The sequence below is a fragment of the Sander lucioperca genome, chromosome 14 (genome assembly GCF_008315115.2).
Source record: "Sander lucioperca isolate FBNREF2018 chromosome 14, SLUC_FBN_1.2, whole genome shotgun sequence".
NCBI lineage: Eukaryota > Metazoa > Chordata > Actinopteri > Perciformes > Percidae > Sander > Sander lucioperca.
In genome coordinates, this window is record NC_050186.1 from 16,721,599 (window position 1) to 16,744,972 (window position 23,374).

The following is a 23,374-nucleotide window of genomic DNA, read 5'->3' on the forward strand; positions in this document are numbered from 1 at the left end:
ATTATAAAGATTGATAATAATGATGTTGGACCAACAACACATCATTCTTCATTAGGCCTATGTGTTGTCCCGCATAGAAATGTTTGTAAAAATGCAAACAGTGCTCGATTATACAGTGTATATGTTACAAAACAATCCAGGGTCTTTAAGCAAATGTTTTATTTATTTTACCAATTTTTTTCATTACACAAAGCTACAGTAATTATAATAGGGGGACTGGAGCTTTAGGCACATTTTCCAGAACTAATAAAAAACAAAACAAACATGCAAATTAACTCTGTGTACTTATATAAATGCTAAGATATACATATAATGTTGATCTGTTATCTTTAGCTTTTGAAGTTACCCACATTTATACTTTTGTAAATCTTTTGTTTTTGTAAAGTAGATATTTTACTGCTAACTGCTGTGCATTAGTATGATCTTTTGTAAAGCCCTCATGTAAGACAACACACTGGTTTGCACATAAATGCTTGATGTAACCTTTAGTAGGGTATCTACTTTAATAGTTTCTTATTATGTCCTGCTGCGCTCCATGACCGTAGAAACCAGCAGTCAAGGAAGTGAACGCAAACCAGTGTGTATGTGGAAGAGATGGTTGTGAAAACAAATCTATGAGTCCTTTGTTTGCAGTCCACCTGTTTAATTCATCCATTTTCCTTCCTTGCTCCTCCAGGCATTGCAGAGGAAGATGGAGGTCCAGCGTGGTGTTCAGCAGCCGAAGCCCCACCCTGTGGGCTCTCCTCGGTCAGGGGCTAATCAGCAGAATGAATGTGATGACAGACAGACGGATGCCAGCGGCAGGCCTTCTGCTGACAACCACAGTAAGGATGCGCAGCCAGCAAGCCAGAAAGACGACAGAAAAGTAAGTCGCAGACTCCCACTGCTGCACATCTGCAGCTGCTGTGCTGTGCGTGTGTCTGTACATGTGTGAGTGATGAGATCCTGTCTGTCTGTGTTGAGCTGTTCTGGGTGGTACGTCTTGTACTTTCACATAGAGATACTCATACTCATTCCCTGTGTTATGTCTTTCTGAAAAGACAAGTTGCAATGCAGCTTGCATGCCTTGTGCTGTTAAGTGGTGTCATGCAGCAAGTAGCATTGATAACTGCAGAGAAGTATGGGTTATCCTGGATAACCAGTGCTGGAAGGACATGTTTGCTCACTAGCGTTGTTGCAAGAAAAAGTGAAACTGTAGGTACCTTTGTGCTTTGGCTTCGGTGGTTTCAAAGGAAGTAGGTAATGTGTTGTTATGTTGCCATGAGAACCGTTCAGCACATACTACAAACCGCGGCTATGCAATGTAGATTTAGAATTGCTTAGTATTACATACAGACCTAAGTGACTTGTGCAGTCTCCATGTGAAAGTGCTGATTCTCAAACATATCAACCCTCTGCCATCTTGGAGCTCTCTGCAACTCCAAGAGTGACAGTAAAATCCTCGCTGGCTCTCTTCCATCTCAAGAACGTCAATCATGCTTTCCTGGCAAGAGCCAGAACCTCTTTCCCTCTATCTGCCCGAGAGGCTCTATAGGTACAACAGATATACAAAAACATTCACTAGATAACTGGACTAACTGCGACTGGCAGCTCTGAATGGGATGCTTGTCATGGCTTGCTCTATCAATTTTGAGTCCTTTGAGCAAATGGTAATCCACATAACCATTTACGATCTTCATCTTGTCAAGGTAAAGGGGCTTTTGAAGCATTTAGATAACATCAAAAATGTAAAATAATATAACTGTTTTAGGTGTGGTGGCAGCTAGTTAAAAATGTCTTTTGTTTTTAGATATTAATGTTTTGTCATCAACAATTTCCATGTGCAGATGAATTAAATCAGCTTCATTCATTAAATGCTGCATTTATGTGCAGTCATACTGAAATAAAAGACTTCCATAATTAGAATTTGCATACGTTGGAGGTGCAATCCAGCTTTGTAGCTGCCTTTTAAAGTTTAGGATACAGTTCCAGCCTGTGTAGCTTATATAGCAACCAACCACCAATTTGGATGTCCAATTTGCTCCACACTCACACTGTCTGATACTAATTGTTGTAATAGTGAGATGAATACATAAAACATTTTAAGCGTTTCATGACTGCCTTAAGTCAGATAATATTACCAGTGTTGTGTAGTAAAATTTCCTGTAACCATGCAAATTAAAGGAGAAATTAGACATGTTAATCTTTTCAGACAGTTCATAGAAATCCTTTACCACAGACATATTGTAGGGAAATTCAATAGACTCCACAACGCTGGGTAAGAGATCGTCTTCTCTCTTAGATGTAATTGGCTCAATGAAAAAAGCAGGACTTACACACAAACACACCCAAGCAGGCATTCACACAATTGGTTCCAACAATTGGCTTAAAAAAGTACCTCAGAGTTTTGCTTCTTAAAGCTCCCATTGACAATACATGTCTGCTTGTATTGCCTACTGATACAGCAGTGCATTACATCTTTAAGGTACACTACTTACAATAAAAGCTGTCATGAGGAGTGTTGCTGCTGCAGAAGCTTGAGTACACAGTGTTTATGTTGAACAGTCATTTGTCTGTCTTTGGTTGTTTTTGCCGCATTGTGAAGCAATGAGGCATGAAGATGTTAGCCTTTTCAATTTAAGATGTTTTCAAACTAGCTCACAGTGGCAACATCAAACATTGTTTTTTCATTTTACATTGTGTGTCCACAAGTGGCAGACACCACCCTCCAATGGGCAGCAAGGCCACTGCCCCTGTCATTAAACCTATGTAGGTGTGAATGCGTGAGTAAGAAAGAGAGAGGGCAGGTTAATCTGTTTTCTTTTTTTCTCTTTGTTGGTTAATTAGCAGTGGAGTCAACAACTGCTGCAATTTACTGAGGGTGGCCGTGAAACTGCCTGACCAACCGGTTGGCAGGCTGGCTACTGCTGCCATTGTGTCATCGATTAGTCTGGAGAGTTTATTCATCAAGGTGTCATCGGGGGAAGTGGAGCCAGTGTTCTTGTCCTTGTTAAAGGGTGCTTGCCTCTGGCCTGCCCTGTTGTTTTTTAGTGATACATCATAGAGAATGAGGTGGCACAGTCAGTCCCGTGGGCTCAGTCTCAGAGCTGCTGTGGCATACCAGGTCGTCCACAGTGCAGTCAGCTGTTGCTCAAAGGAAGTCAGCTGGTGAAAGTAAATTTGTCGGTTTGAATCTCCAGACTTTCTCCAGAATCTGAATACCCAGGGGCAAACAAAGTCCAGCATTAAAATTAATTTCACTTCCAACAATTTACTGATGAAGTACCCTTCAGTGACTACTAGGGGTGTGACGAGACACTCAGTTCACGAGACAAGACACAAGATTGAGTTCACGAGAACGAGGCGAGACGAGATTTTAACACTATTTGATATGTGATTATTTGATATGTAGTAACAATATGACTGGAAAATAGTCTTTGCTCAGAGAACCAAGGTTACAACGTAACCAAGCATTTCATTGCAGCAGTAAACAAGGAAGGAGGCTGCTCTTGTATTGATTTATGACCATTTTAGGACGAGGAGGGAACATTTCACTTTGTTTAATATCATTAAAAGTAAAGTTAGGTTTTGCTTTATGCTTTCGACTCATTTAAAAAAAGACAGAGAAAGAGAGCAATTTGCGCGAGTCAGCGCCACACTGAACAGCTCGCTGCAGTCCGTATGTGTGTGTCTGGCGCGAGTGTGAGAGAGAAAGAGAGCGGCCTACCCTCTAACGTTCTAACGCTGGGTTTTACCAGCAGCTTTTTACAATTGCAACTGTGCTACCGCTCTGCAAAAGTGAACTCAGAGTCAACTTTGGCGAATGGGCAGGGGATCATCTATGCTAATTTAGAGGTCCAAGCCAGACTCATCTTCAAAGCCAGATGTATTATAAGACCAACCAGGTTAGACTCGGTCTACTAGCTGCTGCTCTGCATTTGTGATCGATATCGCAAGACAACTTTTACCTCGACGAGAAGTCTCATCACATTTTAATCTGTGTGACGAGATCTCGTGGGCAAGATCTCATCACACCTCTAGTGAACACTTACAGTAATCCCCAAATGCTCCTGAGGTGCCTGGTGTTTTACCTTTTGGAGATTGTGTCAAAACTGTGGCAGGTGGACGCTGAGGGGGAATTATGGGAGTAGGTTGGAGGGTAAGTTTGGTTCTAGCATTAAGCTTCTGCATCTGGTCAGTGAACTTCAACAGGGAGGACGAGGGGGAACGCGGGGAAAGGTTGAGTGGAGGGAACAGGGGAATGGATGGGGTATGGAGCGGTGAAGGAAATGGATCCTCAAAGGTGTTGGTGACTGGGGTTGAGATTCCTTGTCTTGGCTCTGACGTCCCCCTATGGTCAAAGCTCTCCTCAGGTGGGGGCTGAGGTGGATCTGTGCCGTGTTGTGTCAGTGTTTCCCACAGGTTGAGAATTTACTTGTGTTGGTGGGTGGCGCAGGATGTGACGGCGCGGCGCGTGATGGCTGGGTTCAGTATAAACTATTCAAACGAAGGTTTATGAACTATTTATTGAAAACAATGACTACATAATATTACCGGATAATTTAGAAAGGAATAACTATTTACATTTTAAACAAATCAGACTAAAAGATGATAAAGATGAAGTGAAGCCTTTGATGTGCTTTGTCAATTAAATCTTGTTGGTTTGTCAAATGTCATGGTTCAGCAGATAAAATACCTGATTACCCGGAGCCCAAATATTATATGTATTAACAACTTAACCTTGATACTATACTATGATCCATACAGAAAGTTACATGTTATTATACATCTCAACACTGTCTCCACTTAACTCCTGTTAAATCATATAAGACTAAGGCTAGGCATTCTAAAGTTAATTCTTTTTCATTTTGTTTGCTAGATCATTGTTCGTTTTTTAAGTGTAAGTGTTTTAATCTGTGTTTTGGGGATCCTAATCAGCTGTTTAGTGCTATAAATGTTCATGTTGCATTCATTACAATCTCATCTGAACAGATTTACGTAATTCAAACCACTCTGAGTTGTAGTTTACAGCCAACTTAATAAAATCTCGGGTTTTATTCGAGCTTGAGTCCATAAATACAGTTAATGGATACAGGCACGGAGAACAGGAAACTGGAGGCTCGGTTAGCAACGATTAGCTGATGTTAGCTCTGGTCAGCTCCGGTTAGCTCCATTATAAATGTATGGAGTGAAGCATACTGCTGCGGAGAGGGTGAACCCCACGGCAAGACCACCACCAGCAGCATGCTGCTACTACCAAAGATCCTTTATACTAAAGATTTTCAAGCAGCGCCAATAGTATGAAACGTTACACACTTCCTGTCTCCTAAAGGGGCGTGGCCTCGTTTGAAACTGTAGTGAATGTCGTGTGGATAGATGAAGAGTTATATTTGTATAATTTATACATTTTCTTTTGCTAACATTAGATATTTAATAGGGCTGGGCGATAAATCGATTTTATCGATTTACTTGAATGTGTAGTTTAATTACTGGAATTGTTTGGTCTTTGTAAATTATAGAGTGTGGTCTAGACCTACTCTATCTGTAAAGTGTCTTGAGATAACTCTTGTTATGATTTGATATTATAAATAAAATTGAATTGAATTAGTTTACGTCGACTTCTTTGAATGAAAATCGGTTTTCTCTTTAACATCTGCCGACGCTCCCCTCTGGGCTCCTGTAGTTCCGAATGGGCTCAGCCCTCCTCCCTGCGTGTTTGCCGTAGAGATACACAAACAACATGGCAGCGACAGGGACTAACTGTAGTTATTTTCTTAACTAGTCGTTTCGATTACTTAACCGTAATCTCTGACGAAATGACCGGCACCTCGTGATGCTCTGTACCCGGCTCACAGTCACCTATTCTCGAATAACTGAACCACAAACTACCGCTGACCTGACGGAGCACCATGCGGAGCTGGTGTTGAGGTGCTCTGTAGCGGCTCAACACATATACTAAATGCCGCTGATACGACCGAGCTGTGATGAAGGTTTGTGGTGGCTTAAACAACTAGCAACCGCCGCTCTGTTACTACGAAGGAGCTTGCTACAGTTATGCTACATTCACAAGACCATGGGATGTTAATGTACGTTACTCAGCAACAGGTGGAAATAGGGGCAAGGTTGCGCGACTAAAGTTAAAATGAATTGAACTTTTGGGTGAGGAACAAGAAGTGAATTACCTGTATATGTGAAAACAGCTTTATCTCACACATCCGTTTTTTTGTTGTTGAATATATAGCATAATTATATAATTTTGTCATTCTTTCAGCGTTTTGATGGTAGGGGAAACACTAAAACCAATATATATTTCCACAAAATTGGCATGAATAATCATAATGGCATACATGCCCTGTCTGTGCGTGCGTGTGTGTATGAGTCAAAACAAACTAAAGTTAAAACTTGTTTTGAACAATTTCATTGTCATCTGCAGATTGATTTTAAGTAGGGGGGAAAAAATCGGCGATTTCTATTTTTTAGGCCATATCGCCCAGCCCTATTTACACAGCTAAAAGACATAGTTAGCATCACAGAGATTAGTTTTGTTTCGTTGTTTTGTTGTGCTGGATCTTGCGAGAGTTTGGTCCTGAGACTGAAACAGGTCTCAAACAAAGTTAATTTTCTCCTGATGTGTCCGTCTGGAAAAATGCCATTAGTGTCAGAATGTTCGGGAGATATGTGGCTTGTGAAGAATTGCTCCAATATATACTTTGGTGAATATGGGGCGAAAGAATCGCTCATAATTTGTGTTCACGTTCACTCCCATTGGAATCAGTACACTCAGGACCAGATCTCCTTATACTTTAAACAAACAAGAGAATATAAATAAAGATGTTATATATAAATAAAACTTATACAACAATTGCCACAGCTATTACAACTTAAAAATAAAACTGTTGTTGCATATGCAAATAAAATGTTCAGTGCTTTTAAATGTCCTTTTGTTATTAGCTTTGTGTCCACAGTCATTAAATGAGTGCTTTCAATAGCACCACAGTCCCTCACTGAGTGCTTTTAACAACACCAGAGCTGATGCTCCCTTTTTGGTAAGATGAGTTTTTGTGTCTGACCAGAGCACTTTCTTTATCTTCTTACTCTGTATGAGCTCCTTAATGCTGCTTATTTCCAGCCTTAGTAATTTTTCAGTGACCTGTTTTGTTGACTTAAGGGCATCAAACAGAGGGTGATTGTCTGTCACACAGACCAACGGAGGAGCATTAAGTTCAGCATTTCCACTTGTGAGCTCAGAAAAGAGGGTAGCCAGAAAAACAGCATCGTCTATTCCATCTGACATGGCCAGAGTTTCCCCTGCCAGAGTACTCCTCACCACACGTCTAATTCTCTTAGATTGCCAACAGAGAGGACAAAACTTTCCTCCTTCTCCCATGAGACCAATCAACGTACCCCCCTGTGTACCCCCATCAGGGAGATTTCCAAGAGAAACATCACTGAAAACGATAACGTGTACAGCATCACTGTTTCCCAAATGCTGAAACCTGAGAGACACCTTTTCAGATTTAAGCTTTCTGAGGACCTTATTTGACATAGATTTCTCTGGACAATTGCATGCCCTGTAAGAAAGCAGACTTGATGTCCATAGAATGGACTTGCCACTTTTTTTGACATATTACTGCTAATAATATCCTGAGAGATGTTGGGGAATCTTTCTGCAGCTTGTGAATATTAAGCTCTTCAAAACCCCTGGCTACGAGTCGTGCTTTTGGCACTATACCATTAGGAGTTTATTTGAGACTACCGACCCATCTGGTAGAGACACACTTTTGACCTGCATCATCAACTTCCTCAAAATCATTGTTTTTGTACCAATTCATTATTTTGTTATGTTATTATTTTTATTTTTGAAATGTCTTTTGTTATGAGTACATCAGTCTCCATTTCAGATTCAATGTTAAGATTATCAACACTTGACATATCAACTGACTCCTTTTGCCCATCACTGCCATCAGGTTCAATGTGTTGTCGATTAAACCAGTTTTTGTGCCTTCCAGAAGCCTTGCCTGCTCTGACTGAAACCTTGGCTCTCTGTAGACGACCATCATCAGGTTTCATAAATGTTAGTCTGTCCTGTTTTTAACTTTACACCAGCAGAAAAGACAGTTACCACAAACATTGTGATCTGTTTCAGTTTGTGTCATTGTAGGATGAACCACTTCTCCTGTATTCTTCCACCTGTCACTGGTGTTGCCCTGTTCGCTGTCTGTGTTTTCTTCACTATCTGAGCTTTCTGCTACATTGTTTAAGCTGCCTATGTTGCTTGCTGCCTCTCTGCTGTCTTGCACAGTTGGCTTATCCTGAGATTCCTGTGTGTTTACCTTACAGAGCCTGGATTGGTGCACTCTAACTAGAATCCCCCCATGTCTTACAAATACAACAGCTCCATCCTGACCAAACTATCTCTGGTCCCTTCCACTCAGGACAGTCTGCTCTTTTGTAATAGACCTTGTCTCCTGTCACATACATGTCATCTGTGGGCCTGAGCTGCTTACAGTTTGCCCTTCTTATCCACTCAGAAGACTCTGCTTCTGTGAATGCTTTCCTAGAAGCATGTAAAGCTGAAATGTGTTCTCCTACTAGAGCAGGTAGCCTAGTTTATCAACTAATACGGATGGAAGGTTAGGATTCAGTCCAAACACTAATTGATATGGACTGTAGCTCTGAACATTCAACATACTGTTCTTAGCCATGAGGGCCCAGTCAAGGGCAGTGTGCCAGTCACATCCATTCTCTCGTTTGACCTTCTGGATGATCTCGGTCAGTGTTTGGTTATGTCTCTTGAGTATTCCGTTGCTCCAGGGACTGTATCCTGCTGTTGTTTTTGTCTCATTGTTAAAGTTTTCAGCCATGTCTCTGATCTCTTCGTTGTTGAATTCTCCACCATTATCACTGTACAGCCTCTGGGGGGTGCCATGGACACTAATCCAAGTGTGAATGAATGAGTTGACAATTTCAGATGACTTCTTTGTTTTCACAATGTTTCCAGCGCTGAAACGTGTGAAGTGGTCAATGATGTGAAGATACCATAAACCTGGTTCCAACTCATGCAGATCCATGGCCACTGTCTCGTTATATTCAAAAGCTAAGGACAACCCCACAGCAGGCTTTGGCTTTGTCTTTCTGTACTTCTGGCATACATCACAGTCATATACTATTTGTTGTAAGACAGTAAAGCATTCTTTGTTCTTATTTCCTGAACTGTGAGAGCCTCTGTAGTCGGTCTGCCGACGCGTGACCAAACTGTTTATGGAGCTTCAGAAGGACTTTGCATTTCTCATCTGTAGACATATTTTCTGTTACTGTTAGGACTTTCTCTTCAGTTGGACCTTTTTTACTTTCTCTGTCTCTGATGTCGACACATTAATGTCCAGAACTAGTGAATTCAAGAGGTATGGATTTTTTGAACATCACTGCACTGTCCTTTTCCATGTCCAAAATGGTCCCTGCCTTTTTAAGGGACGTTTTACTCAGCAGGAGTGGAATGTCAACCTTGACAACTTCAGTTTCAATTTGGCATTTTATCAGTCCTATTTTAGCTGGTAGTTTCACATTTCTTGTGAAATATACCAAATTGCTCTCCGAACCGAAATGGTCTGCAACTGGGAGTTTCTGTTTGCATCAATTGGTTCACTTGATCTTGGGTGAGGTCATCAATATAGCTTTCCAGCCATTTCTCCCCACAAACAGTACGGGTACAGGCAGTGTAAATCGCAGATCCCAATGATTCAGTCATAAATATCTCAGTGTCTGACATGGAGGCCTTTGTAAACAATGTAATGTTACATTCCTCTACATTCCCATCTTTAGTTACTCTTACTTTAGCCTTTGAAACGTGCACTGGCAAATAGCACATCTGGATCTCTTACCAAACTTATCCAGTGGATTAGTCCCCGGTAATGGCTGCTTTAGTTGTCCACTTTGCAATGATGCGTTCCGTTTGAGCCTGTCGTTTTCCCTCCGAAAATCCTTTTTTAGAGCCGACTTCATGGAGGAGAACTTCAACTCTGTGCAGGCCGTCAGTGTTAACAGTCTGCTTTTCTCGTCGAGAGCCAGCACAGCATCAGGACGCGTCATATTATACTTTTTCATCCGGTTGTATCGCTCTTCGAAGTCAATTATGTAGTCTGCCATAGAAACGGCACTATCTTTCGTTATGCCATCAAAATAAGAATAGACTTCATATGCGCGGTCCTTTTCCTCCTTTAGGAACACGGTGTCCAGCTTTGCAAACAATGTTTCCATACCGTCTTCGCTGTCTAAATCTTCCACGGGTACTTCCATCACTGTTTCACGGGCTCTCCCCTCAAGCCCCAAGGCAACAGCAAGGGCTTGTTTCTTTTCGTCGAGGTTGGTAACCCTCGTCCAGATATTGACTTAATTTTTCCAACACTCGTATGGCCTGGCTTCATCAAACTTCGGTGGAACTTTATAACTAGCTGCCATCATTCAACCATCCTCTGCTACCAATGTTACTTGTAATAAACACAATGTTTATTCAGTTCAAACTTTTATTAGGTACACAGCTAGCTAGGACTCACGTGTCCACCATCTTCAACACACACACACACTGATACTCCCACCACGCATGCGCTAACCTGCATACACCGGGAAGTACCTTCTGCCGTAGTGAACCGTGTAGAGGGGAAATAACATGTTAACATCTGCTACTACTAGATAAGATTAGAGATAAGATAAGAATTTTATTAATCCCGCACTGGGGAAATTCCTTTGCTACAGCAGCTCAAGAGAGGCTACAGGCTACAGGCTACTGCATAAAAGATTGCAGACGCAACCACAGAGTCATAGAATGTTTTTAACAGAGTCCTGCACACACCAAAGGACCTCAGCCTCCTCAGCAGGTGGAGACGGCTTTGGCCCTTTTTGTACAGTACCTTTTTGCCTCCTGCAAAAGTCAACCACCATCTTTGTCTTGCTGGCGTTGATGTAAAGGTGGTTTGACTCACACCAGTTGACAAAGTCCCAGATGACCTCCCGGTGTTCCTGATCATTCTCCTCTGATACCCTCCCAACAATGGCAGTATCATCAGAGAACTTATGCATGTGGCAGCTGCTTGTGTTGTACCTGAAGTCCGCTGTATACAGGGTGAGGAGAAAAGGAGCGAGCACTGTACCCTGTAGTGCTCCTGTCCTGCTCATCACCACATCAGACACACAGTCCTGGAGCCTCACATACTGTGGTCTGTCAGTGAGTTAATTGATGGTCCATGCAGACAGGTGGGGGTCAACACCAGCTCCAAATAGCTTCCCCCAGAGCAGTGATGGTTGGATTGTATTGAAAGCACTGGATAAATCAAAAAAATGACCCTCACAGTGTGTTCTCCAGGTGTGACAGTGATCTGTGTGATAGATAGATAATAGCATCCTCCACCCCTATGCCTGGTTGGTAAGCGAACTGTAGGGGGTCCAGTTCTGAGCCTGAAGTCAAGCGTTGATGCTGTCATGCACGCGGCGCGAGCCTTCACGAGGGGGAGGGGCTGGAGGCCACTGGTCTGTGTGCGCTGTAAAAAATACACTGTTGATTGGGGGAAAAAATGTAATTCGGATTTTATCTACCTGGGCAGTTCTCAATCTACCTGGGTGGGGCGCCCAAGTAGAACCTATGTATGGGAAACACTGTATGTTACGTCTTCTCTTGTTTAGATTCCTCTTGTCTTGTGTCCTTGGCAGAGGGACCAGATAGGTGACGCAGGAAGTAAAGTAGGTTTGAGGTGAACAGCTTTACTCCTGACTTGTTAAGGAAAACACTATCTGCCTTAAAAAGGTGTCAGCGGTCCCAGAACAAGTTGAAATTGTCAATAAGATGCACTGAATGGACGCTACATGCAGTTGAAAGCCATGTGTTCAGTGCCAACAATCTGCTGAATCTCTCAACTCCTCTTTTGACAAAATCATTTGACCCTATGTGTAGTATGATGTTTTTCACAGTTTGGCTGATTTTTAAAATCTCTGAAAGCAGTAAAGTCTTCCTTTTAAGGGTTGAGCAGAAGGTCTTAAAGCTGACCCTGCACTGTAACCTCACCAATCACCCCTGGCCCTCCGCTGTACCCTGACCCCTGTGTTGATCTGTGACACTAACGGGCTGGAGGCCACTGGTCTGTGTGCGCTGTAAAAAATACACTGTTGATTGGGGGAAAAAATGTAATTCGGATTTTATCTACCTGGGCAGTTCTCAATCTACCTGGGTGGGGCGCCCAAGTAGAACCTATGTATGGGAAACACTGTATGTTACGTCTTCTCTTGTTTAGATTCCTCTTGTCTTGTGTCCTTGGCAGAGGGACCAGATAGGTGACGCAGGAAGTAAAGTAGGTTTGAGGTGAACAGCTTTACTCCTGACTTGTTAAGGAAAACACTATCTGCCTTAAAAAGGTGTCAGCGGTCCCAGAACAAGTTGAAATTGTCAATAAGATGCACTGAATGGACGCTACATGCAGTTGAAAGCCATGTGTTCAGTGCCAACAATCTGCTGAATCTCTCAACTCCTCTTTTGACAAAATCATTTGACCCTATGTGTAGTATGATGTTTTTCACAGTTTGGCTGATTTTTAAAATCTCTGAAAGCAGTAAAGTCTTCCTTTTAAGGGTTGAGCAGAAGGTCTTAAAGCTGACCCTGCACTGTAACCTCACCAATCACCCCTGGCCCTCCGCTGTACCCTGACCCCTGTGTTGATCTGTGACACTAACTGAAGTGCAGGACATGACCTCTAAACCCCTGCGATAGCATCGGTTTGTGTTCATTATTTGTGCAATTATCTTCGTTGAAATCTCAAAGCATCAGCCGACCAACACTGATGATGAGATACATTGCTGATTTGAAATATTGCACTAATTGGTGTCATTACAGCCTATTGACCTTTAACTCATTAACTGCATTGGAAGCAGAAATAAGTCGGCAAGCACAAAGCCTATGGCTGCATGTATGAATAAGCTTGCTGATCCAGCAGTTTTTATAATTGTTCTCTATTTTAGCAGTGTGTTTATTATGTCTGTGGCTGTGTGCACTATTTTTACAGACAGTTTTTTTTCATCCCTCATATGTATGTAAAACAGACCAATCTATTCCTCTTTGTAGTAATTTGTGTTTTCTTTCCATTAGAAATGAGTCATTGGGGATTGAGCTTTTAGGCATGGGGTGGAAAAGTTGTACTATTGATTATTGCTGTTATATTTGATTACACAAATGAGAAACATTCAGGAACAGAGGAAGCAAATTATATTAAATTTCTCTGACTGAAGATTTTGTGTGCACTTCCAAATGACTGATCAGAAAATTAAAATCTGTGCAGGTGTTATTTAGTTAGGATTTGAATGAAAGTCATGTTTGTTAACCAATGAAATCAACTTGTGTGAGCTCAAGGCAGATAAGTGGAACTTTCTTGACTTTGTGATGACTTGTTGTCCAGATGCTTTTGGAGCTTTTGCGTAATTGCTTTTCGCTCATCATGACTTTTAAGTTAACTGGAAAAGCAGATGGCTTCTCACCTTGCTCTGCAATTTGGCTTCAGCGGCAGTGTGACAGGTTGGGATGTGATTCACTCTGATTGCTACTTTTTTGGAAAGTATAATGAGCTATGTTGCCTGTAAACTCTGAAACTGTGCAGCAGTTAAATGATTGCTCTAAACCAACTTTATATAACTGGTATTTGGTTAATATCCAGCAATGATTTTTGCTGTAGGTTGCAGGTCGATCTGAATAAAGATGTCAGGTAAAAGTGCTAAGTAATAGAATAAAATGATCATAAATGTGTGCCAGGGAAAGTTGTGTCTTCTTCTTTAGCATAGCTGGAGTGAGCAGAGTGCAGTGAGTTGAGGTAAATATGGACAGACATCCTAAACACCACCTCCACAGCCAACCTCGTCCTCCACTCTACAGATTACCTCGGTGGTAGCTAGCGGGGCCCAGATAATTACCTTGTGTTATTTCTCCTCCCACACATTGCTTTTGAAGTCGCGGCTGCCTGGCTGCCTAGCCGCCTCAGTTCTAATAGCATCCCGGCATGCCATCGATCCCACACCCCTCCTCCTGATATGAATTTGTAGTGGAGCTAGGTTGTGGAGGGAGCAGTCCAGGAGTCTGCTCCAAGCCTCTGCAGATTTCCTAAAGCACAAGTTAATCAACATTCCACTATGCCTGATCATATCATGGAAACAGCACAATGTTTACTACTACTACTATTACTTTACAATCACTGTTATATGCACATTAAACCGCAAATTACAATGTGCTCTTTGCAAGCGAACAAATTGAGAATGGGCAACTTGTCAGATACTGTACATTTACAGATGCAAATTTCTGCCTGTTTTTTACTGCAACATCCATCCATCCATCTTTGTCCACTTATCCGCTTATCTTTACTGCAACAAATAACCAAGTCATTTCCTGTGTGGAAGCGTCCATCAAGGCAGTTCAAAAACCTCCACAGTAGTAGGGACCTTTTTAAAACCTTCCTGCTCCATTTTATTGAGAAAATGAATAGCTTCTCTGCTCAGCTGTGTCAGGAAAATAAAATAAATTGTAGCTGTAATAGTTTTAGATATACTGTGATGTCATAATCCTTTGACAGCACAAATAGTCACTGCCATGCATTCACCTATTTCAAGAAAATACCTTTATCTCTAAAGGTATTTTTCTTGAAATAGGCTTTGCAGAGAGGTGAGATGTAACTTAAGTGTGACAGCAGAGAACCTCAGGCAAATACAGTATAACTGTATGTGTGTACATTATCCTGTGTGGTAATCGTATTACTTTAATGCCTTCCTGAGCTGTTTTTTTAAACTAATACAAGTACAATTTTAAACAATTCTCGCTTGATTATACTGTGGTCTTTATATGGCACCTGTCTGCTGTTAAAACAAAGAGAACAACCAAGACATGTTCAAAGCTCCTCTTACCATTAAGTCCTAAGTATGGCCACATTTTCAACAGACAGCTTGATGAAACCTTTGCAGAGTGCTAATTTTGCAGAACTGATATGAAACACAATGCAGGAACTCTACTAAAATATCCAGCCACAAGTTGATGTAACGCAGCATATACATCTGCACCCAACGAGGAAACAACCAGCCATGACTGAGCTCAGAAACTGTAACGCGTGATTAATAAGTTCTAAATAAGACAAAAAGATATGAAGCACTGAACAGACACTAATTAAAAAGAAAATGTTATGTTGTTTGACAGTAGATATAACATGTGCCTCTCTCACATTGAGAGTACTGCATTTCTATCAGGGGAGGTGAATATATTGTCTGTGGACTGTCCAGAGCAGGAGGTAATTGGGTTAGCTTCTGGTTTGGTGACCAAGGTCAAGCCTTAGTCCATGATCTTGTGTATTAGGGACGGATGATCATTAGTGAGAAGGTGAAAGAAGGCTCTATTTGTGATCACTGCATGGATCCCTACTGTAAACATTAGCTTGCCAGGCACATGTGGACTTGTAGGGATCGTGATATGCAATAAAATGCAAATGGTACCTCTGCACAAATAGTATTAGTGGAACATTTTGTTTGGATATCTCTTTATCTCAGAAAACTGTACACATTTCTTTAATTAGAGCAGCAACACTATAGACGGTAGGAAATGCTAATCAGTGCGACTGGTATGCTATTTAATGCGTTTTATGACTTGCTCTGGCTATTTGTAGCGACTTTATTTGTGTTCCTGCTTACTATTTTAGTCCATTGGCTCTTTAATCTGTCATACAAAAGAAGAGCGGATGATCAAGCTTGTCAAATGTGTATCATGTAGTCATGTATCAAGACACAACCTCCTGTAGCGGCACTATTTATCTCTCATCAGTGCGTTTACTCTTCTGTTCAAAGCATACTCTTAGTATAAACATAGACGACACATGGGCACTCACGCGTGCACGCAGCCCCAAAGAGACACACACGCTGACACACCAGCAGCAGATCACAGGGACCTTATTAGCTACTGTCACAACACTTTTATCTCTCATCTGTTTCTATGGGCTGTCATGAGCAAAAGGTTGCTCTCTGCTGCAAAGTGGGCTCCTCACTGTGTTTTTCATCCTCCTCTAATGGAGCGCAATGGCATGGGCCCCGGCCATCTCTATCTGTGGCCTTGTCCAAACAGGGCTGATTTGCCTGAAAATAGCCCTGCTGTCAGCTCGCCTTAGTTGCTGGGCCCTATGAGAGTCAGTTAAGGGGATCAGTGCTTGCTGGAGTGTGTGGCTCAGTGGTAAGACACGGTGCTGGTGACACATTGCTTTGATGGGATCACCGACCGCTCCTAATCCCCCCTCGACACAGATGACCTAAGGGGCTCATTGGACTCAGCAGAGTCACCAGTCATGACTCCAGTCCTGCCTGACTTCAACATCCTAGCCAGTTGAACTTCAGCCCATACACTCAAAATTGCCATATAAACAGCATTCAGCTTTTTGGTCGACAGTTGCTCAGGGTCTCTGTCTCCAAAATAAAGTCATCTTTGAGATTTGTGCTAGAGGTTGCTTTACATGTGTTTATGTGACTATGCACAGTACAGTGTTGACACAGGCTAAATCACATTGTTGTTCTTTTCCTAATATAATGCAAGATGTTTTAGGACACATCAAAGCAGACTTTCTTCCTCTAAATATAAAATAACACTACTGCTGTTGTCATTCATTTAGTTCATGATGAAATATTTGTTGGACGTGCAACTTGATTTGTAGGCCAGCAATTTGGCACGGGAACATAAGCATGAGAACACCCTGTTTAGGAGGCCATCTGGAAAATCCTTCGCTGTGATTAAAAAGAATTCAGCCCCTTGCATTATCATTTTTTAATGGATTGTGCACTCCGTGGATGTTTGCTGTGTGTCTGCTACACTGGAGCAGGGTAGAGGCATGTGTGTTGTTAGGGGCTTGTGTCCGACTCAGTGTCAAAGCTGGGAACTGTTCACTCTCTCTGTTTGTGATGACTTGGCAGCAAAGAAAAGGTCAAGGAAGACTTGTGCAGACTTGCCAAAATGTGCTACATTAGCACTAGTCAAGCTTAGTCTTCACAGGATGGAATTTTTATATTAGAGTTTTATATGTTTAATGTTCTCATTTCTGGCTGTCGACTGCACATCATTTGGCTCTTGAAGTCATAAAAAGTCATAAAACTGTTATGTACAACATAATCAATAGTATGGCTGAATGATTAATTGCATTTGCGATAATATCGCGATATGTTAAAACGCGATTTCCTAATCGCAAAGGCTGCGATTTGGTCACATGACTCGCGAGAGCAAATCAGTCTGCACTCCGCAGAGAAAGCATCAACTTAGCATGCTAACGCTACACTGTACCTTGAGCTGATTTCTGTCATTCAAACAACTCTGAGTTGTAGTTTAAAACTTTTACAGCCATTTTAATAAAATGAAGGGTTTTATTCTGGTTCGAGTCCATACGTGCAGTTAATGGATACAGACACGCAGAACTGAAGGCTCGGTTGGCAACTAGCTCTGATTAGCGGTTAGCTCCGGTTTGCTCCGTTTAGCGATTAGCTCCGTTATAAAGATATGGAGTGGAGGAGCTGCCACTGAGAGGGGTAACAATCAGACTCTGATAAATGACGTTCGGGGAGCTTTCACAGCAGCGTGGCCGCGGTGTTTCAACGGTTTTATTAGTACAGTTAATCCCACGGCAAGAACACCAGCAACTAGCTAACGCAACGATAGCCTCTCTGAACAAGTGCACACGGCAGCACGCAACTTCACGAGGGGGAGGGGCTGGAGGCAGCTCCTCTCTGTGCACTGTAAAAAAAAATACACGTGTGTGTGTGTGTGTGTGTGTGTGTATATACTATATTTTTACTTTTTTAACTGTCTAGTGTGTAATTGTCTGTTGTTCATACTATAAAATGATTTATTGTTTGTCTTTGTTGAATAATACAGAAGACAAAGAGCTTAAAAAAAAAATCGAATCGAAATCGCAATATTTGGGAAAAAAAATCGCAATTAGATTATTTTCAAAAATCGTTCAGCCCTAATCAATAGGTGATTATTGGTGGTAGAATTACAGGAAGACAATATGCAGCTTGACAATCACTGTCTGAAAAGGATAGTGGTTTACATGATTTGCTAACTCAAATGGTATGTGGCCTTTTTTTGTTGCCATTCTGCATCACAAAAGGGGATCTTATTAGGTAGTTGGTGCACATAAAGCTGCACACAGTCATTGGTTTTACAAGTACCCCATATTTCTTCTTTTCAAGCTCCTTTGTCACTTTTCTATTTCCAAGAGTAAATTGTGTCTCTTTGTAGTGACCTTGCAAACTAAATGCTGAACTGATTTCTCTGAACATCAGCACTGACAAACACTTTTGCACTCATCAAGATGGAAGACTACTCTATTGACGTGGTGAACAAACTCTTCTTTTAAATTAGTTTACATCTTCTTTTTTAAAGATTATTTTTATGGGGCTTTTTCCCCTTTATTTTAGAGTGACAATGGATAGACGGGAGAGAGATGGGGGATGACACACAGCAAAGGGCTGCAGGTTGGACTCGAACCCGGACCGCTGCAAAGGACTCAGCCTATATGGGGCGCACGCTTTTACTGGGTGAGCTAGAGGTCGCCTCAATACATTAAAACTCATAAGAAAGCCTTCCTTCCATTTTTCTAAAGAACAAAAAACGTATCAGTAGAAAGCTTTTGCAACCATATTGCACAAATGGAGAAAAAGAAATGGATATTGCTTGGCTTATTTTTATGTTAGTCATGCCATCAAACTGCTTGTACTTTTGATTTGCCTACAAAAACATATTGTTTTGTTTCCTCCACTTGGTGCCTGGTTTCTAGCTCAACTCAAAGCCCAGTAAGTGTGGAAATTGAGGGTAGATCAGATTCAGAATTGGAGACAGATGCTGATGCTATTGTATTTAGATTTTTCTTACATATGGGAATGGTTTATAAACTCATTAAATTTGGGACATTGTGCCATCATATCACTTACACTTACACATCACACTTATACTCATTTCCCATAAAAATAGTGTCTGTATGAGTATAATTCTGCATAGAACAGCACACTCTCTCTTCTGGGGAAACAAATCTATTGTCTAAATGATAATGATTTACCATAGTTATGTCACTGTAAGTATGAAATGCCCTGACATAGAATTATTGTATTTTCCAGGATATCTTCGAGACTAGAGCGTTCACATGGGAGGATGACCTCAGCTCTGTTCTGTCTGACAGATGCTACACTGTTTAGTCGTGACACATGCACTCAAATATTTCCATTTGGACAATCTGTTTCCACTCGGAAACGTTGTTTGATTAATTATAATCAAGCCCTTAGCATCAATATTTTCCGGTGTTTAGATGAGACTTGGCTTGCAGTACTCCATTACATCTTAAGGAGGCAAAAAGCAAATTTCTTTTCGAAAATAAATGAATACATTTGTAAAAAAAAAACTCCCCGCAAGATATAAAGCTATATATATTTAATAAATCTGTTCTAATGGGAAACTGTCTACCCGCTTATACACAACATTTGCAACATTTAACAGGGTGCAATGACGTGTTGGTGGTGGGATATTGGGGAGAGAAGTGGTTTCACTTAATCTACTGTAAATAAATAAACACACAATAAAATAACAGCAGTGACAATGTTATCTCTTAAGTCTTAGTGGGGTTTATTTAGTGGTATATTCAAAACGCTAATCTAATCAAGGTGCCAAAGTAACAGTAGTTTACACATATTCTTCTATTGAATTTGAAATCAGAATTGTGTGGGGTAGGTGAAATGCACATGACTAAGAAAAGCTGCAATCCAGTTGTTAATTTTATTGTATGGTTTTAATCAACCCAAAATATGTAAGAAATAGTGTACATCCATAAATGGTATAATATAAATTAATTAGTCCTTTTTTCATACACCAGACATTGTGAGAAAATCATTAATTAATCATTAAATAAGTCATTTGATACATTTTTTTGGTGTGTATTTAGTCGTAAACACTAAATACTGTTAATGCATTAGAATAGCATTTCTCTGCTTAAAAAGCCTTTGCACCTGAATGTATTGTGAAGAATTCTCAGAGGAATCTGGCTTGCGAAGTGGATGTGTTGTTCACTTGGCTTTAAACTCAGTTTACACCTACATAAAGCAATTATTTCTGCACACAGGGATATTATTCATATTCAGTTGCAATAAAGAACAACCAGACAACTGCTCATTTTGAGCAGCTAAGAAGGGTAAGTCATTTAACATATCCATATACTAAACCTCATAAAAAAGCTAATGCGCAAGAAGGTTCACGCTATCCCCAGATCCCAACCTCATCTACACTACTAGTAGGTTTTACTAGTGCAAAAAAACATGATCCCCTACTGTATTCCCACACATAAACACTGACTACTATGTAATATACCAAGCCGGAAACGCCACGCTACAGGGGACTAAGTCTTCTGGGCGCCTCACACAGTGAGCATTGGCAGTTATTGTGAATGTTATAGACATACCATCCCCATGACTTATCTATGAAAATAGTGTTGAAAATCAGCAAAATGTTTAAAGATGTCCAATGATATTTTTGGCCACATGTGAAAATGATTTAATGAGGTAGTTCATATACCTACTTTGGATATTTGGCAACACCAGTGTAGGGCATTCATCTGGATGAAAATGAGAAAGCTAAAAAAACCCATCTTGGCAAAACTCTTGAGGATATATTTAAATTACTAATTTCAACCTCAGGCCTCTGGTTTCCCTACACACCAGACGAATATTTTTTTATTTTTTTTAAATAAAAGGTTTCCATATCTCATAAACCCTGCTAGCACAGCAGGGAGTCTAGTTTCTAATATCACACAAGCTCAAACACACTACTGGAGTCTAGGCCTAGTGAGATACATGCGTTCAGGTTTAAAACAAAGAGCTAAACTCTGTGATGCTTGCTGGCTTGCTGGGTAGGTGGGTGGGTGATTGGCTGGTTAGCTCCTTAGCTTACAGGGGCATCATTAGCTCTGTGATAATACGAGCAACACCTCTATTATGTTCCCTGGGGCATGTAATATATATATTCACACCTTGTTAGACTGTGTGACCATCCCAATTAGTCAGCAGTTAGACCACGCCTGCCCACTCATTAACACGACCAATGGAGATATAAGGCAATCATTACTGGAGTAGATAGTGGTAAAATACTGTATTGGCTTTTGTCCGATTGTTAAATTGAAATGACAAACCAGCTAATGTATCACACTGTGCCATGCCACAGTTGTTTCATAAAGATATTACTGTTTAAGAAGCTGTTAGCAAAGCTTGGCTGTTTGCAAGCACACAGGTCAGTCGACTGTGCCTTGTGATGGTGTGTGAATGAAAGGGGTTTCATCATCACTACTAATTACACCTGTGTGTGTGTGTGTGTGTGTGAGAGTGTGCGTGCGCGCGTGCCTATGCATATGCATGTGTGTGATAGGCCTAATTAGATAAACACCCATTACACTTAAAAGTGCATTACTGCTGCTCTTTTGTAAAGGCCATAATTAGAGCGCTGCGGAGAGTGAGTGGTAATTAAGTTATTTTTCAAGTAGTATTAGTGTGCTTGTATGAGCCAATTGTATTTAAAAGGATAGATTACATATTTGACTTTATGCCAGTGCTTTGGTAACTTTTAGATTACACAGTGCATGAGTGCATTGCAAGATATATCTTGTCCTCTTCTCAAGGGATTTCTGTCTCATAAAATTAAAATATCAAAATGGACGATTTCAGGCTGTAAAATTACAGGATCAAGCTGTAAAAAAAGCACACGACAACATGTATGCACATGGGTCTGCACACACATTTCTTGTCTCAGGCTCTCAGCCTGACTTGGCATTTTTGTGCATGTGTCATCCGATGCCTGCAGTAGCAGCAGCGTGAGCCCCAGCTCCTCTGACTAATCCAGATTGCCTGTTAATCCCGATCACACTCTCCTCTTTCTGCCATTGACTCCTTTATTCCTCTGCAGTTTTAAAGCAGTCTGTCTCCTTTAACATCCCATACCTTTGCTCCTTTAATTGCCACTGTCCTGCATTGCATTAAGTAGGTGCTGATTACCAACTAGTAGAACTAGCAATGTAAAGAGTCATTGTTAAAAATGCAATACAAACCCACTCACTTGCAGTATTTTACCTGATTAAACCTTTACTCAGGTGTGCTTGATTAACGTTTTCCTCAGTCCTTGTTAGTTTTGTTGCACATTTATCATTCTTATTAGTACACGTGTTTGGTGTCCTTAGGTAGTATTTAGTGTATGTGTATTTAGTAGGGTTGTCAAAATTAACGCAATAAAAATGAGTTACTCAAATTCCTTTTAACGCCACCAATTTATTTTTGATTCGCAATTAATGCACGCGCGTTCTGTAATTTGGGCCTCGGGCCACTCCATAGTTTGGGAAATCAGGAAGCCATGCAGCAGTAACGTCAAAGAATTTCTAATAAGGGAAGAAGTTCCACTCTCTCAATACTTCCGGCTTCTGAACTGGTTGCAGTTCCACTCTGGTTCCATATAGGCCCCCTATATGGCTCACGGGTGAGTGCAGAATGAATGGTGGTCTATGGAGCTATACCCCTCAAAATCCACTTTTCTCAGGATATATTTTTTGTCTAGTAATTTGAATGTTGCATTTGAAAGGGGAGGCTAAGAAAATACACACTGCTGGGTGTTAGATTTATTTAAAGTGGCTTTTTTGTTCTAAAAAGCCTTTTAAAATGTCAATGACGTCATACACATTGTACGGCCAGAGATACTGCTTTACGGCAAGCTCTGAGTCACTTCCTTTTTTCTCTCGAGGCATTGACAACACAGCTGACAGTTTAGGCTCTCCCTGTCAATACACGTGCTAGAAAGAGGTTTGCTAATGTTTTAAAGACCACGCCGAAATATTCACTCTGACATTCTGGTTCCGCTTCAGATGCCATCAAGCGGGATCTCCGATCGTAATCAGTCCTTCACTGACCAATCAGCATTCATTAGCAGAATGCTAGCATGTTATGGGCAACAATGACTCAACCTGTAAGAAATCGAAACGACATAAGTACTCGTTCATTCAACTTTCGACCTATAATCCATGTTGAACTTGCAAAAACTACAATCAAATCTGAGATTTCTCAACGACAATCAGTCGAAAGAGACAAATTTAGCCGTCTATCTCCATAGACTCCCATTCATTTTGCACTTACCTGCGATCACCCCCAGTGGAACTCTGGTGGAACTGCAACCAAATCCGGTACAATGGGGCTAAATAGGGAGTGAAATTGCTCTCTGTAGACCGTCTCTGGTAACGTTGTGAATGGCATGAAATGGATAAGGAAATGGGTCTTTTGGCTGGCAAGTTCAGTTTCAAAGCCCTTCCAGATGGTTCTCTCAATAAGATTAAAG

At 41.1% G+C, this 23,374-nt stretch overlaps 1 protein-coding gene across 6 annotated transcripts in view; it reads left to right on the forward strand.

Annotated features, from left to right (window-relative positions):
* Positions 1–23,374, forward strand: part of rbms3 (RNA binding motif, single stranded interacting protein) — a 306,928-nt gene that overhangs the window by 1,900 nt on the left and 281,654 nt on the right. For all 6 annotated transcript variants that reach the window (XM_035991632.1, XM_035991635.1, XM_035991640.1 and 3 more), the window contains exon 2: positions 677–865. In XM_035991632.1, the coding sequence (XP_035847525.1) occupies positions 692–865 (174 nt within the window). In that variant the 5' untranslated portion in view covers positions 677–691. The remainder of the gene's footprint in view (positions 1–676; positions 866–23,374) is intronic.